Source organism: Conger conger, chromosome 5, assembly GCF_963514075.1.
Source record: "Conger conger chromosome 5, fConCon1.1, whole genome shotgun sequence".
NCBI lineage: Eukaryota > Metazoa > Chordata > Actinopteri > Anguilliformes > Congridae > Conger > Conger conger.
Window position 1 is genome coordinate 6,480,270 of NC_083764.1, and position 18,158 is coordinate 6,498,427.

The following is an 18,158-nucleotide window of genomic DNA, read 5'->3' on the forward strand; positions in this document are numbered from 1 at the left end:
TACCATACCGAGACTATGACAGTATCGAGACTATTACAAATTCAAAAGTCCTAGATTAAGGTACAAAAGACAAGGGGGTAGACAGACAGAGACAGGCTGAAAGCAGTTCAGCTGTTCTTTAACAGAGCGTTTCTGTCCGTTAAAGGCTGGTCATTGGGATTTGCATGGGCAGTTGGGCTGATGATCAACTCTGTTCTGTTATGCAAAGGCCTGATACTGGTCAAGTTCAGGTTCCTAAAAGTGACGTTAAAAAAACATAAAGGGCCGTGACCAGGCAGAGAGCCTAGGGCAGTGTTACTCACCAGACTACCGCTTTTCAGCTCTGAGCTGTAAACTAACTGCACGCTGATCTTTACCTCATCTGCTAAAGGTTATGAGTGAAGAGATGAGCAGGTGCCTGTGCTACCATCATTGCTGTATTGTTGGCCCCATGAGCGAATTCGGTGGTCAATTTGGTCAAGCCAGAGCTGCCTTTTCAGCCAACGGTGATTGGCTGGATAAGCTGTAAGGTTGAATGCTGATTGGATGGATGAGCTGTAAGGGTGAATGCTGATTGGATGGATGAGCTGTAAGGTTGAATGCTGATTGGACAGATGAGCTGTAAGGTTGAAAGCTGACTGGCTGGACGAGCTGTCAGGGTGAAAGCTGATTGGCTGGATGAGCTGTTAGGGTGAATGCTGATTGGCTGGATGAGCGGTTAGGGTGAATGCTGATTGGCTGTACCTGGATCCTCAGAGCTGCGGCCAAAGAGCCCACTCCTGCCGCTACAGACATCTCCACCGCCATACCCGCCGGCCGGAGCTCCTCTGTGAAACCAAACAGAACCAAACCCAGGAGAACCGTCAGGTCCGCCTGTTCCCTCTTCCCTCACAAGCTTTTTTCAAATGCAGTTTTTCAGGCTGCAGCTTAATAGAGAGGTGCAGAAATGGCAAAACTATCCAAACAAAAAAAGGAACTATTTTTTTAAAAGAATATTTCGAAAAGAGTCTTTTTCGAAGAAACTCTGAACATGTCTTGCCGGCAGAAGAATGTATGATTATTATTTCTTCCTTTTTTTTACATAATTCAAGTGTCTTGACAAAAACACGTTTGAATAAAAATATTTTAAAAAATATTAGTTCTCTCTTTCAGAACAGGGATTTATTGATATTAAGGATAGATAGACATCAAGGACACCTGTCTCTGTCTCTGCCCTGTCTCTGTCCCTCTGTCTCTGCCCTGTCCCTCTGTCTCTCTGTCTCTGCCCTGTCCCTCGGTCTGTGTTTCTGCCCTGTATCTGTCTCCGCCCTGTCACTGTTTCTGTCTCTCTGTCTCTGTCCCTCTGTCTGTGTTTCTGCCATGTCTCTCTGTCTCGGCCCTGTCTCTGCCCCTGCCCTGTCTCTGTCTCGGCCCTGTCTCTGCCCCTGCCCTGTCTGTCTGTCTCTGTCTCTGTCTCTCTCTGTCTCTGCCCTGTCGCTGTCTCTCTGTCTATGCCCTGTCTCTGTCTCTGTCCCTCTGTCTGTGTTTCTGCTCTGTCTCTCTGTCTCTGCCCTGCCTCTCTGTCTCGGCCCTGTCTCCGCACATTACGTTTGTCCTGCGGGTCGAGGTCGACGTCTGTCAAGCGTCACATTCTCTGGAGGACTGATGGGAAGGGCGTGAGGTGTCTGGGTGTGGTCGGAGGCGCGGTACCTGACACTAAAGCAGGGCCGCAGTTGATGACGGCCGCCCCAGGGCGCACCCAGGCGGGGGGCAGGCTCCCCCGTCCCGCGCTGGCCAGCACGACCACATCGGCCTGCAGGACCTGGAACCATGAGGAAAGGTGAGGTCGCGCCGACAACGCAAGCTAAATCACCGCATTAGTTTCCCCACTGAGCTTACCAACGGGGTGAGACACCGATGAGTTTACCAACGGGGCGAGACACCGCTGAGTTTACCAACGGGGTGAGACACCGCACTTTACCAACGGGGTGAGACACCGCTGAGTTTACCAACGGGGCGAGACACCGCTGAGTTTACCAACGGGGCGAGACACCGCTGAGTTTACCAACGGGGTGAGACAACGCTGAGTTTACCAACGGGGTGAGACACCGCTGAGTTTACCAACGGGGCGAGACACCGCTGAGTTTACCAACGGGGCGAGACACCGCTGAGTTTACCAACGGGGTGAGACAACGCTGAGTTTACCAACGGGGCGAGACACCGCTGAGTTTACCAACGGGGCGAGACACCGCTGAGTTTACCAACGGGGTGAGACACTGCACTTGCCACGCACAAGGAAGGGGTTTAGTGAAGATTTAGCGTGAAGCCAGAAGTCTTAAACGCCTCACTCACTACTTCTTCCAAAACTGGCTGACCTGTTGAAGATGAGGAATGCGTTTTCAGAATTCGGTGAAAGTCCATTGCTTTCAATTGCCATGAGGCGACATTGGCTCAGGTGGTAAGAGCAGTCGTCTGGCAGTCGGAGGGTCGCCGGTTCAATCTCCCAGGGGGTGTCCAAGTCTCCCCTGAGCAAGACACCAAACCCCAAAATGCTTCTGACGAGCTGGTTGGTGCCTTGCATGGCAGCCAATCGCCATTGGTGTGCGAGTGTGTACGTATGAATGGGTGAATGAGAAGCGTAAATTGTACAGCGCTTCGGATAAAGGGGCTATATAAATGCCAACCATTTACCATCTTGTGAACATTCTAATCACGGAGATGCAGCAGCGTGCAGAAATTCAGCAAGCATCCAAGCATCGGACGCCCAACATAACAGAACAGAACGTAATGGTGAGAACAGGTCATTCAGCTCACCATTTCCTACCCCTGAATCGTACCGACTGCTAAAGCTAAATAGCATCTAGCACTATATGAAGCCAGGTCTTCCAACACCCCCAGTGTTTCCACCTCCACGGCAAGCTATTAGCCAGGAGTCACGGTGCTGGGATTGCCGTGCCTCCTTCCTGCAAACATTTCATTACATTATTGGCATTTTGGCAGACGCTCTAATCCAGAGCGACGGGAGACGATCCTCCCCTGGAGCAATGCAGGGTTAAGGGCCTTGCTCACGGGCCCAACGGCCGTGCAGATCTTATTGTGGCTACACCGGGTATCGAACCACCGACCTCGCGGGTCCCAGTCATGTAACTTAACCACTACCCAGCAGGCAAACCGAGCCCCAGTTGCCACAGTCGTCTTGGTTATAAAAATTATGCGTCATTGTCACTGAATTCCAAGTCAAAACTATTCTGCAAAATCAGTCTGAAAGACGATAAGCACATTGAAGCAATAATATATATATATATCTTTTTTTGACATTATATATCTCTGTTGAATTATGGAAATAAATACAGTGGAGATATTCATGGCCAATGTCGATAACATACTTCAGCCGAAATTAAAATAAGGCTGCTTTGCTTAAGGTACAGCCTCCAGAAACACCATGGCTAAAAGGTTGATAGCATTGTCCCAAACCCAGGAATAAAATGATCTAATTTGGTCCTGGGCCAAGCAGGTCGAAATGGCGTCATAATATCAGAACACAATGCAAATGAGAGCCCTTGCAGAAATAACACACCAGAGGAAAGTATAAATTGAACTGCAAACTTATAAGGAAAGTATAAGACTGAACTGGGCCATGAAGCGGGTCTGAATGATCTGACCACTCTATCGGAACAGCTACAGGTGAGCACGTTTTCATTATTATTCACGTTCGAAGGGTGAGAGACTAACTGCTGTGTACTCTGATGCTCTTTAGAAACACAAATACTTTTTTCTACCAATTGCATCTACAGGACAGTGCAGCCCGTAAGTATTTGGATGATGGCACAATTTATTTTTATTTTGGCTCTGTACTCCAGCACATTGGATTTGAAATGAAACCGTGAATACGGGGGGGGGACAAAACTCACCTGTAATTTGAGGCCTTCTACATCCACACTGGATGTAGATCCATGTAAGAATTACATCCCTTTTCATACAAAGTCCCTCCATTTCAGGGGACCAAAAGTAATTGGACAGTTGGCTTCTCAGTCAGATTAGTGAGTTGCATTCAGAGTTGTGCTTTCAGTATCTAGTCTTGATTCTAGGCTTTTGGTTGCCTTTGGAGTCCGTTATTGCATTTTATCAACTTGAGGACCAGCCAGAGTTGAGCCAATGACAGTCGAGGTAGCCATTATGAGACTGAGAAAACTATGCGTTTGCTGGAGTACAGAGTACATTACAAAGAAGGTGTCACAGTCCAAATACTCACGGACTGCACTGTATAGCGAACCAACAACCTTTGTTAGCATTGTTAGCACAACACCCCACCAGCTGAGCCATAGGACTGCTACATGTGGTTTATTTGTAGGGGTGGCCTGTAGCGTAGTGGTTAAGGTAAAGGACTGGGACACGCAAGGTCGGTGGTTCTAATCCCGGTGTAGCCACAATAAGATCCGCACAGCCGTTGGGCCCTTGAGCAAGGCCCTTAACCCTGCATTGCTCCAGGGGAGGATTGTCTCCCGCTTAGTCTAATCAACTGTACGTCGCTTTGGATAAAAGCGTCTGCCAAATGCCAATAATGTAATGTAACGTGTTTACAGACGGAGAGAGCGAGCGAGCGAGCGAGCGAGCGAGAGAGAAAGAGAGAGAGAGACCAGCAGCATTGGCCACGATGACCTCTCCCATGACATCAGCGTTTGTGATCAGCGCTCTGCTGCTGCTCATCCAGCAGACCTGTGCACAGGAGAGCAGGAAAATATTCCTCATCCTGGACAACAACTATTTTGCAGAGCAATATGAGCCGATCATGAAAAGTCTCACCAACACGCCCATTAAACTCTATTTGACGGAGATAGATAAAAAACCTGCTGAGGTTACACAGGCAGGGCATAAAATTCTGTATATCTGTACATGGTTTAAGGAGGATGGAGCAGGGGAGAGATTGACGTGGGGAGACGGCAAAGGTGCAGAGGACCTAGCCACAATCGTCAGTGAACTTTTCTCTGACAGTCAAGGAGTCTTCGTCACAGTTGTGTTCCCTGACATATGTGTAAAGACGTCCTGGGGTTACGACTTTGTGGACAAGTTTGAGGAAAAGGTTAAAAAGAATGTCGGTGTTGGAATCCCAAGAGTAGAAATCAATTTATTTGTTGATCTAAAAGAGGCAGAAATAAAAAAGGAAAGAGAGAGACACAAGGTTTCAGATCTTGTAATGCTTAAAACCACAAACATTTTCTTTGAACTTCAAGGGAATGATCAAAAGAAAGATGGACAGATTTTAGAAATTATGAAAAAAAGTAAAATTCAGGAAGCCGAGATGGTCATGGTTGTCATAAAAGCACACTGTGGTTACAATGAGAATAACGTTGCTGATGCGGTGTACAGTATTTTGGGGACAAAAAGGCACGAACATCAGCGGATTAAAATCGAGCTCGACTGTCTGTCTGAGAAGAGTCAAGAAGAGCAGCGATCAAATGCGCTCATAGGAGGACTAAAACAAAAGCTAACGGGGGCATCCATCTACGGGGAGAGACCCAATGTTATCATACACTTAACTACCGAAGAGTTTGAGAGGAATGTGGAAAGCAAATTAAAGATGGGACACGGCACACAGTTAAGTGGAATATTAAACAATCAAGGTACATTTGACGTAAAGGGAAAATCAAAGGAAGTAATTACTTCAGCAAAAGAAGTTTCTTTACAGGTCAATTGCCATAGTAATTTTGAAACAGAAACCGCCAGCGATTTCCTAAGAATCTGTGGCCTGAGACCTAATAAAATGGCAGATGCATTAAAAAACCTATTCAAAGGCATTGACGTTTCAGACCCGAATAAGAAACGAATTGAATTGGTACTGTACGCCTGTAATTCAGGCACCACACCTGGTAAAACATATGTTAAAGAATTGATGGATAACCTGAAAGGAAAACTCCGTATTCATGAAGTTATATCCTTTGTTGGATGGGTTTCACAAGCAAAAGAAAATCTGATTACTGTGCCCAACCAGATGCATTGGTATGCAGAAGATGTGCTTGTGGGAAATTCGGCACTGATTGTTTTAAGAAACCAAATAAACGACTTAGATATGTGGCAATATTGTCGCACTAAATCTGCAGATGAGCACGCCATATACGGCAGGTTCACGGTCCGGACGAAATGGGACGGCGAAGAACACATAACATTTCCAGTTCTCCCAGCTGCAGAGTACGAGGTCAACAAGACTAAACACAAGGACTGAATGTCACAGGGAAGGAGTGGAATGTCATATCGGGAAGGATCAATGTCCTTGCAACAATGGGAGACGTTCCACTGTCAGTCCAGGGGACTAACACCTCTTGTGCTCGATACAATACTGTAAGAATCTGTGTGCAGATTCATATTTTTCATATCTATATGCTTATTAATTATATTATATATTAATTTCAAGTGCCTTTCTTTGTTTCCACTTACTGCATGAAATAAAATAAACACAAGGAAACCTTGAGTAGTTTGTTTTTGGGAATCACCAACATGAGCTTTCCTTGACACTTAGCCACAAATCTCTTCAAGGAAATCTCTTCAAATTCAAAGATTTCTTTAATATCCATTCCTTGTATTTGGTTACAGTGGGTAGTCTGTGGGAATTCAATTTGAAAGACAAGCATGTGAAAAGTTATGCAATTTGATGTTTTAAGGAATATCCATACAGCTAATGGTGGGAACAATATGCCTAATTTCCTTTGATAAACAAATTATTAAATGGGAAACGTCTCATATTTCCATGTTCAAACTAAATAATCTGCCACAAAACACAAAAGCAAAAAAGAAAATGCACACCTTGTGTAGTGAGTTGCAGACCCTGGAATCTTGAAAACAAAATTTAACACTCTTAATTCCGATGCAGTTATTTAATTGCCAAGTTGCCTTTATCAGGGCTTTGACACAACAACCAACTGGTACACACATACAGGCTCCCTGAACGGACACTGACTTCACCTGTGAGACAATCGAGATCACGTGACAGACTGGGGCAAGTCCAAAACACACACACAATTAAACTGTCTGCAGCACTTTACAACAACTAAAGCCATACGTTTCCTGACCTAGGACCCACAATTCCTCACTACCTGTGCCGGTGCCTTCAAAGTGCAGGTAATCCACTGTGAAACACCAGCAATTAAAATGTACACTAGTCACAGTATCTGCTACACTGGTTCATAAAACATGTACATTCCTGAATTCCTTACTTTCCTAAAGTAAACATGATATGATTGATTAGCTCAATTCTGACAGATTTGAACAGGGCTTAGAGCTCTCTCTCGCACACACACACAGACTTAAGCCTGATTTATACTTGATTTATACGAGTGTTGAATGCCGAGAATGACGCATTTTCAATGGAAAAAGGTGTAGCAGGACACCATCTCAGTGTCCCGCACCTGTAGAATGTTATGTCGCAGATCAGTCATACTTCGTCGCAAAGCGTTGATTGGTCAGCCAGATGGAACACTGAAATTCATTGTCACGGACAGGCGACGCCAGGCTCCGCCGTCTTTTCAAAAACTTAAACGTCAGCTGTTTGGCATCTTGTTACCATAGAGACAACAGAACCGTTACCGCGGACCTTCCCCAAAGTATAACTGCAAATCTTCCGTGCGCCATTTTCATTTCACATCATTTTTCAAGGTATAAATCAGGCTTTCTACACTCACACACACACACACACACACACACACACACACACACACACACACACACAGACTTAAGCCTGATTTATACGAGTGTTGAATGCCGAGAATTACGCATTTTCAACGGGAAAAGGTGTAGCAGGACACCATCTCAGTGTCCCGCACCTGTAGAATGTTATGTCGCAGATCAGTCATACTTCGTCGCAAAGCGTTGATTGGTCAGCCAGATGGAACACTGAAATTCATTGTCACTGACAGGCGACGGCAGGTTCCGCCGTCTTTTCAAAAACTTCTTGTTACCATAGAGACAACAGAACCGTTACTGCGGACCTTCCCCGAAGTATAACTGCAAAACCTCCGTGCGACATTTTCATTTTCGTCACACAAGGTATAAATCAGGCTTTCTACACTCACACTCACTTAGATAAGGAACTCCTGCCGTAGACGACAGTTAAGACTGATGGTTGCCACGGACACCAATTGCCAGCTTTAATTGCCAATTTTATTAACTTAGCTTGGTCTTAGCTGCTCAGACCCCTGAAATGTGCATTTGAACGTCTTGTTCCTGTATCTGCAAAGTGGTACTGCCACCTTGTGGACGATTACTGAAATATTCTAAGCGTTCAACAACACATTGAATGTGCACGGCAAGGTTTAACATCGCACTGGCAGCGGGAGAGCAGTGTTTGCAGGTTAGCCGTCTTCCCACCGCAGCCCCCTTGAGGCAGATACAGATTGATTGACAGTGTAACCTGCCGAGAGCAGACTTTTAAAAAGAGGTTGCTAACCACTGAAGGAGAAGGTTTACACCCGTTTCTGCAGACTACAGGTGTGTCGCGAACCGCTAACCGCGCTAGCGCATACGAAGGACGCACCTGTTTCTGCAGACTTTCCGCGTTCCACGCACTACTGACCACCACCATTCCCCTCGCCTGCATCAGGACCTGCAGGGCCAATTCCAGGGCTCTGTTCTCCCCCACGATCACCGCCATCTTGCCCTCCACGGATGAATCTGTTACAATAACAAGTCCGTTACATTATCGTCAGGAGTCCATTACAATACTCCTTACAGTCTGTTACAATACAATACCATCAGTCTGTTACAACACTCTTTACAGTCTGTTACATTGACCTCGAGGTCCGTTACAATGCCACCACAGTCTGTTACAGTCACATATTTTGAACCACGGCTGACAGACATCGCAAAGAATCATGGTCAGGACTCGGTGGATTGCAACAGCTGTGTGCGAATGAATTCATCACCGAGGATTAGATTAGAGTGTGGGACAAACTCTTTAGTTTCGTTCCTGGGCATTTCTGGTGTTGCTCCTACAGCGGTTGGACCGTTTGTTACACGTGTAAGGGTAATGTCCTTAATTGATTCTTAATTGAAAATGTGTGTTAACATAACGACAATGACATGATTACAAATAACTTTTTTTTAGTGTTAATCCTTATTACTATTAGACCACTTTCTGAATTAAGTGCTTGGTAGGAGTCTTTCTCTGTCTCTCTCCAGCAGACAGACAGCCTTTGACCTTAATGTCTCTGCTTCTCAGCTAGCACATTCTGGTCAGACAGGAAGTTCAACAAGGGGTATTCAGAAGACAAAATACTGATAAATGTTCGTGGCCAGCTTCATGTCTTTTGGTTTTGGTGAAGCCCCCCCTTCTGGAAAAGTGTGTATAAGAGTCTTACTATGTCTGATTAAAATCAGAACGCCGGTAAGCTTTCTCACTTTCTGTTATTTCTTTGCAAATAATTACGAAAGTTAAACTCATGTATAGCTATCGTTTTTTTACTGGGATCTGTTTCCTCAGACGATGCTCACCTGTGAAATGTTAAAGAGGGCATTTTTTCCCTAACACACGTGATAAACCTTTCTCCGCGATGCGTGCCGTTCTCACCGTGTCTCCCGAGAAGTTCCACCACAGCGCCGGCAACCGGCGGGACAAAACTCGCCGTCACGTCTCCTTGGACGAGCCTCCCGATGTTCAGGTCTGTCACGCTGACACACACACACACACACACACACACACACACACAAAATAAGCTTAAGTTCATTTACCATAACATAAATTGTCAGGGACGCCTTGGAGAGGGATTTGAAAACGAGACGTGGAAGAGATCATTCCAAACTCAGCTGGCCTCAACAACCGATTTCACCCAAAAATAAATTAAATGTATCACAATATACTGTAAACGCGTTGCCTTCTTCGGAAATGGCGATCTCAGACCAGTTCAGACCAGCTTCCAGCTTGACATGGTTTGACCAACTCAAGCTGTATTTTGAAACAGCGGGTAGCTGGTTGACTAGCTACCCGCTCAGACAAGCTACCAGCACAAGCTGGTTGACCAACTCATACCCAGCTAGACCGCTCACTCACCCGTCCACGTCCTTCTCCGGCTTCAGAGAGTTGAGCACGCGGCGGGTGAGAGAGGCCTGGGGGAGGTGCAGAGCCACGCCGTGCACTTTGCAGTCCTCGTTCAGCTTCAGCACCTCCTCGATTATCTACAGAGAATCCCCAAAAACCCACACAGTAAACGGCGTGCTAACGTGCTAACACTGGATGCTGCAACTGCTTCACCTTATAGTCGGACTTGTCTTATTCATTTTTTTTCAGATTTTACAGTACTCGTTCAGTTTCAGAAGACATCAGATTATCTACACATAATCCGACATACGACACATTAAACAACGCGCCAAACAACGTCCTAACGCTGCATGCCAAAACAGCTAAACCTTAAAAGTTGGGCTTGTCAACAGTTTGGTCACAGTTTTGCCTCCGTTTAGTCTTTCAGGGGGATTATGGGAAATACACTTTCCAGTTAAATTGTCAGATTAGGTGATGTTGTATGGGTCGGGCTGTGGTTTTAATTGACACAAGCGCTTTCCAGTATTGTATATCTTATTTATTTTTTTCACACGGTCACTAAGGAACGTACATCGTATTGCAATAGAAATGTAAGAACATGGGGGAGGGGAGAGGGGGTAAAAGGTCGAAAAGTCTAGAGTGACAGGGCACTGGTTATGACCAGAGGCGACTGACCAGCTTTATGACCCGCTTGGCAAAGCTGATGACCAGCTCATATCCAGCGAGACCAGCTTTATGACACGCTTGGCGAAGCGGCCTGTAGTGTAGTGGTTAAGGTACATGACTGGGACATGCAAGGTCAGTGCTTCTAATCCCGGTGTAGCCACAATAAGATCTGCACAGCCGTTGGGCCCTTGAGCAAGGCCCTTAACCCTGCATTGCTCCAGGGGAGGATTGTCTCCTGCTTAGTCTAATCAACTGTACGTCACTCTGGATAAGAGCGTCTGCCAAATGCCAATAATGTAATGTAATGTAATGTAATGAAAAGCAGCATCTTCTTCACTGCCCCTTAGGATCAGGCAAGTGCGCACGCTGAAAATAGCGCCATCTGCTGACTCGAATGGGAAATATGTGAAAGGTCACGGCTCCAGGCAGCTGGAAGCTGGAAGCTTGTGAACCCAGTGAACCAACCCCTTCCCTCCCCCAGGCTTAAAGAGACATAGCAGAGAGCTTGTGAGGTGTATATATAACCGCCTGTCAGAGGAATTTTCGGAAAGGCGAAAACACGGACACTCTCTCACCAAGAAGGACCGCCGTTGTCCGGCTAACAGTCAGCGAACCTAAGTCCTAAGCAGACAGCATTGTAATTTTAACTACAGAAGGAGAGATATGGAACCTGGCAAAAAAGAAATATGTAACTCAGTAATACTGTTTGTAGTAAAAAAAATAAAAATACATTTTTTTTTGTAGTTTGCAGATTTTTACCTCATCTTCAGTGCATTCCATTGGCAGACTAATCTGGATGACATCCAACCCGATCTGGGGGGGGGGGGGGGGGAGAGAAACACAAAACTCTTAAAGCTAAATGTTCATTCAGGAGATGGTACTTCAAAACAGGAGGTGCTGGCAGCCATATAAAGAGGTTTGGGGGGGGGTCGGTGACACGACACACACCTTCCCAGCCATCTTCTTGTTGACCTCCAACAGGGCGTCATCCTCTCCCGCCTGCAGGACGACACAAACCGGGGACACTCGAAATGGCCGCTCGACACGGGAGCCACGGGTAAAACTCCCAACTTCACAAACATTATACTCCCGGGTATTTTCTTCTCATCACCTGGATTTGCTAATTGGCACAGTGTAGCACTAACGAGTGAAATCAGCTGGCTGAGTCCGTGGGTGGAAGAAACACACGGCAGGAGTTGTACTGTCTGGCCCCTGGACTTCCCCACCTCTGGCTTGCGTTTGGTTACTAGCCTGAGATCCGCCCGGTGATCGAGGCCCAATCGGCAGGGATTTCTGCGCTCTTCAGATCAGGGATGCATTCGTTTCTGGAGTTAAGAACTCCTGCTCTAGTGCTCTTAATTATTTCATTAGCCCGACGTTCCGTGATAAAAAATACAAAAACTGCAGCAAACAAATATTCCTGTCAAGTAGCATATTATCGTGGTCTAATTTTACGAGTGAATCTGTCATGGTGCATAGGGCTAATTAGCTGATTGAGTACACACCGGCCCTCCAGGACTGGAGTTAAACCTGCATACACACCGGCCCTCCAGGACTGGAGTTAAACCTGCATACACACCGGCCCTCCAGGACTGGAGTTAAACCTGCATACACACCGGCCCTCCAGGGCTGGAGTTAAACCTGCATACACACCGGCCCTCCAGGACTGGAGTTAAACCTGCATACACACCGGCCCTCCAGGACTGGAGTTAAACCTGCATACACACCGGCCCTCCAGGACTGGAGTTAATCCTGCATACACACCGGCCCTCCAGGACTGGAGTTAATCCTGCATACACACCGGCCCTCCAGGACTGGAGTTAAACCTGCATACACACCGGCCCTCCAGGACTGGAGTTAATCCTGCATACACACCGGCCCTCCAGGACTGGAGTTAATCCTGCATACACACCGGCCCTCCAGGACTGGAGTTAATCCTGCATACACACCGGCCCCCCAGGACTGGAGTTAATCCTGCATACACACCGGCCCTCCAGGACTGGAGTTAATCCTGCATACACACCGGCCCTCCAGAACTGGAGTTAATCCTGCATACACACCGGCCCCCCAGGACTGGAGTTAATCCTGCATACACACCGGCCCCCCAGGACTGGAGTTAATCCTGCATACACACCGGCCCCCCAGGACTGGAGTTAAACCTGCATACACACCGGCCCTCCAGGACTGGAGTTAATCCTGCATACACACCGGCCCTCCAGGACTGGAGTTAATCCTGCATACACACCGGCCCTCCAGGACTGGAGTTAAACCTGCATACACACCGGCCCTCCAGGACTGGAGTTAAACCTGCATACACACCGGCCCTCCAGGACTGGAGTTAATCCTGCATACACACCGGCCCTCCAGGACTGGAGTTAATCCTGCATACACACCGGCCCTCCAGGACTGGAGTTAATCCTGCATACACACCGGCCCTCCAGGACTGGAGCTGCCCATCCCAGCTTTAGACGAACGAGCACAGAACGTGCTAATTACGAGAGACCGTCGTCTTACCTGAATGATGGCGAGTACAGGCTTGACCGTGGGGTAGCGTTTCTGTAAAGACGCGATATCATCCCGGGACCTCTGTATGAGCTCCCTAACAAAGAAGTAACACTGAAGTTTAACACAGGATGGCTTAAAAATTTAAAAAAACACAGAGATTGAGGAATTTAAAAGGATTTGTTCCATAAAAATACAATTCCACAACGTACAATGCTTCCACCAAAGTCTTGCCTTTGAAACATTATGTTCACATCAAAATTATGTTTTGCAAATGGACAACAACAATCAGTCCTGGGTGGAAGATAGTTTTTTTCATGAATCTATTTACACTGAATCCCTGTAAACATTTTGCTCTGTCATGTGAAATCACTTTAAAAGCATGTTTTGCAATTGAGAGATAATAAGTTCTGGTGACAGAACAGGCACTAAATGCACTGGACATTCATCACATGAATATAAAACTTCTAGCACTGCAGTAACCAATCGGCTGAATAAAACGTGCGGCTTAATAGTTAAATCTTTGAAGGGATCTGATAATTTAGAGACACTGAGAACACAAAGACCTTGGTGAAACAGAGGCAACAGAAAACTTAACAAAAACGAACGATAAAAATGCTAACAATTATACATTTGCTTGATGTCTCAAATATCTCAAGTGTAATACAAATCACACAAGTGGGAGGGATTCAAACCTACAGTTAATAATTTTGAGCACAGATCTTTTGAAAGCTGTTAGAAGTGCTTGACTGCAATATAGGCCGTTTCGGTTCAACACAACCCAAAAACATTTAAATGTATTTGTTTTAAATGTAATCTGTGCATAACGTGAGGCTGTTTGAAATCTTCCATGGGCAAAATGCGTCAACAAGCCCGGTTGCCACACTATTGTGCTATAATAGCCAAACCCAGCGCTTGCAAGGGGGGTCGCTGCCACGTTGCTACACTCAAGGGTTAAGAGAGGGATTCCGAACAGCTGAGCGAAAATGGCATAACATTGTCACATAAGTAATTAACTAGCCTACAATCCCAGTGACAATTACGAACAAAAAACGACACCATTGTATTTTTTTTTATAGTAGGCTAATGTAGCCCATGGAAAACAGTGACTTTCAAATAAATGTGCTAATGTAGCAAGTTAAACAAAGCACAATGTTAGTCTATCTCCTGTTCAAACAGCGTCTAATACTATCATATTAACGTATAATATGTAATAGACATATTTATAAGAGTCTTATAAAACATCCGTACGCGTGATGTGGGCGAAGTAAGAACATCATATTATTACATCAGCTGACCCCCACCTATTCAACAATATTCAATCCACGTGGGTAACGTGCTTGTTGCCAGAGGTAACATCTACAGCAAACGTAGCTACCAAGCTACAAATACAGGTCAGCATTCGTCATTGATGCGAAAACAAACAAAAAATTCGAGCAACGATTCCACTCCATATAATAGCTCCACACAAGTAAAGAGACGGTCTGTGTATAAAGTGAATGAATGAAATACTTGGGGGTTTTGAATCCATCGATTGGTTTACCCAGCCTGCTAGCACACGCGAAAGCCAACTTGTGGATCAGGAAGTGTCTGGCTCTTTGTGTTGCCTGTGAAGTAGGCTACAAATGCAATAGAATCAGAAAGTAACGGAGATAACGAGGAAACGCTTTAAACGACTGCGGTTACCTGAGGGAAATGTCATACGACGAAGCGGCCGCTTGCTCACTGAGTTTTCCGAACTTGACTGCCGCTCCCGACGACCCAGCGCCGCTACTGGAGCTGCCAGCCCGGGCAAATAGGTCGCTGCTACCTACCGGCACCGATCTTTCTTTTGGGGCAAAAACCCTGACACCGGTCCGAGACCGGCTCACCGATCCAGTGGGAAAACCACGACAGGCGTTACGAAATGCGGCAGACAATCTCATAATTTTAGGAGGAAGGCTCTAGCGGCGATATTGCTGACTCGTAGGGAGACACGATGTTGTCGGCTACAGATGCATCCACACCCCTCAGCAGTACTGTCAGTAGCTAGCCACAATAAGCGTCTAGAAGTTGCTCGCTACAAGCGGAAACGAGCAGGCGTGTTCAAATCGCACCAGCTTGCCTAGACACGAACACGATATTTTGGCGGTCGACTACATTGGTGACGTCTTATCCCCTGTGTAATTTACAAATGAATAACGACTCGGGTACGGTTGTAATTTTTAGACTAATATGTTAACGTTTGGGCCATTTCATTCAAAACATTTTGGAGCCTATATATACATCATTACGTTTAAATCTAGGAGTAGAAAATTAAGACGTCGATATAGCTACCCATCCTGTAAAGAAGATCATATTAAATGAAGATAAATATTTCAAAAAACCTTAACAATTCCAGATTAAAACGATTTAAATTTTAAACTGAATGGACATGGACTAGCAATAGTCGTCACACATTTGTCGACTGTAAACCAGATGCAGTCTACTGTTATTACAATACATTTAAAGACCGTTTTTTGGATTAACGTACATTAAATTTTGTGAGATCACAGCGGTTATAATTATACAATTGAGAGGCCAATTGTGGTTTTATAAACAATTAATTGACCTAATATGGGGAGAGCGAATGAAAGTGAACATGGAAGGATGCATCTAATTTAGTATCAAGAGTCAATAAACCTGACCTAAATATAAATGTTTTTGATACATCTGTGTCCTATAATAACCCGAATCTAAAACAAAGCAGGCTCTTGTCACTGTAATAATATAAATCAGTGAACTACGTTCTCCAATCTCGGTCTGGTCACGCTTGGATCATGTGCCAATCGACCCTTCAATCCAGCTCTCGTGTTCGAAGAAGCAAGCCCAGTCACATTCATTTCAGATCACATCCACGCACATGACTTCATTCAAAAACCATATTAACACTACCAGGCATTAGAGCAGGGCGTGCAAGTTTTTGTCTCCCGTTAAAAAATTTTAAAAAGATAATTTTTAAAAGTTGATTAAACAACCCAAATCTCCTATTTTCAGTCTATATTAGCGATTAATTCGCCTAGCATCTCATCTTCAAGCAGTGTATTATCCAGTAACTTGGGACGCTCAGACAAGTCGGCCACCAAAGGCTGACATGGGACGAGAGACCACCCCGAGGACTGTTTCCTACAGGGCACCCTGTAGCCTAGTGGCTATGGTACACGCCCCGGTGCTACCCGCCCCCGCATGCACGTATCATTGTTGTTTATGGGAAGACCTAACTAGAGTGCACGTGAATAGTAATCACTACATTACCCATCGTTCTTTTTCCGTAGAGGATACGCCACAGATTGTAGGGTCATTTGGGACACTTCAGTTTCTGTGTCTACCCTCACCACCGGTCATATTAAGATTTAATTTACAATGAATTGTCCCAAATTCACCGTAGAAATAAGCATGTGTGTATTAAAATAGTTGTGACCCACAGTTGAATTCACTAGGCAGGAGCAGATACCACTGGTAAGCATATGAATGGTGCCTTTTTACCATTTCAATCGTGGATTTCCGGACCGTCGGGTGCGAAATCACTGCGGTCAGGGAACATAGAGAAGCACACGATCGCCAGCAGGGGGCGACAAACTCACTAACGTGCAACCATGACCACGCTACGTCCGACTCGGCGCTCTTACCTACTATTGATTATAAGTTGTTTGTAACTTGCATACTCTATAGTAGGCAAGTGTGCTGATTGTGCACCAAAATTTTCATCTGCAACCGAAAAGGTTAGGACTGACCATGTGATTTCCTTATTTCGATGTGCATTGTACTAAACAAACCCCTTAAACAGTTTAGAATTTTAGAATTCTTATATATCGATATATCGAATCCAATAGCATTTACAAACTTAGCATTTACACAAAAATACACAGTACATGGCCTAACGGCAGGAGAAATCTGTGCGTTTCAGGGAAAACAATTCTTACTTGCATGCTACATCATATAGGCTAGTTATTGCAGCAGGATTATATGAGACAATTCGGAAATATTTTAGCTCTTGGCTTATTAGCATAAAAAATTGTGTGTGGTCACCTCTGAGATCTGACAGTGAAAAAAAGTTATTTAAGGAACAAAAAACTGCGTATTTAGGGTCGATTTGCAATGATAGCACAGTACTCTCTCTCACTCTCTCTCACTCTCACTCTCTCTCTCTATGATTAAACTAGGTATAAAATATTAACTCCATTATCTGCTGTTTTTATATTTTGTTCTCTTACTGACGTCATTACCCTGCGTTTTTCTCCCTGCGCATGTGACTAGACATGTGATCAAGGACACAACTGAGCGTGTGTAGGGAGCTAAACTATCATACTTCTCTCTACGTGGGTGAAGTTGTTTTGGCAGCAATGATGTTGAAGAAATATTCAGAGTCAATAGTTGCTCATTACAAATCTTTAGTTTAAAATAAAACTGATTCATCTGGGGACTCTGTGTGCTCCGTGCAAGAAGCTTCCAGAGACCAGAGAATTCCAAAGTAACAGTGGGAAGTATCCTAGTCTTTATGCATTATAGCTAACCAATCATTTGTCATATAACATCACATTGTCTCTCTTAACCCGCCTTATTATTTTCTGTCACTCTATGAAAGCTGAGCTGTCTTAACTTTTCGCCTCCATAATGACGCAGGCAAATTGGGCTGGTGATCAGTGTTCTCTGCACTTTCATTAAACAAACTGTACTCAATGGGCTCAATGTGTTTGAACAGACATACAGTTCTAATTGTTCATGCCGACTTATTCACTTATTCTCAATTCTAACCATTTCGCAGTTTTAATAAAAGCATTTAAATCAAACTTCATCATTATTCTAAACATTCTTGGTTTTCAAATAAGAGCATTTTGATCAAACTTCAACATTCCCCCCTTTGAGACCACTAGGTCTCACATTCTTGAGTTAACGTTAACGTTATCACTCTTTTATTAATTATTTTAGCATCCCCAAATTCATAAGCTGTCAATAACATCAATCATTTCATCTATCAATTACATGAATC

At 45.0% G+C, this 18,158-nt stretch overlaps 1 protein-coding gene across 1 annotated transcript in view; it reads right to left on the reverse strand.

Moving 5' to 3' along the window:
- Positions 1-15,254, reverse strand: part of mthfd1l (methylenetetrahydrofolate dehydrogenase (NADP+ dependent) 1 like) — a 56,784-nt gene extending 41,530 nt beyond the window's left edge. Inside the window, exons 1-9 of the mRNA XM_061241584.1 lie at positions 14,837-15,254; positions 13,163-13,247; positions 11,597-11,647; positions 11,408-11,461; positions 9,995-10,119; positions 9,515-9,615; positions 8,483-8,619; positions 1,669-1,780; positions 724-806 (exon numbers count right to left, since the gene is read on the reverse strand). Coding sequence (XP_061097568.1) covers positions 724-806; positions 1,669-1,780; positions 8,483-8,619; positions 9,515-9,615; positions 9,995-10,119; positions 11,408-11,461; positions 11,597-11,647; positions 13,163-13,247; positions 14,837-15,075 — 987 coding nt within the window. The 5' untranslated portion in view covers positions 15,076-15,254. The remainder of the gene's footprint in view (positions 1-723; positions 807-1,668; positions 1,781-8,482; positions 8,620-9,514; positions 9,616-9,994; positions 10,120-11,407; positions 11,462-11,596; positions 11,648-13,162; positions 13,248-14,836) is intronic.
- Between the last annotated feature and the right edge of the window lie 2,904 nt (positions 15,255-18,158).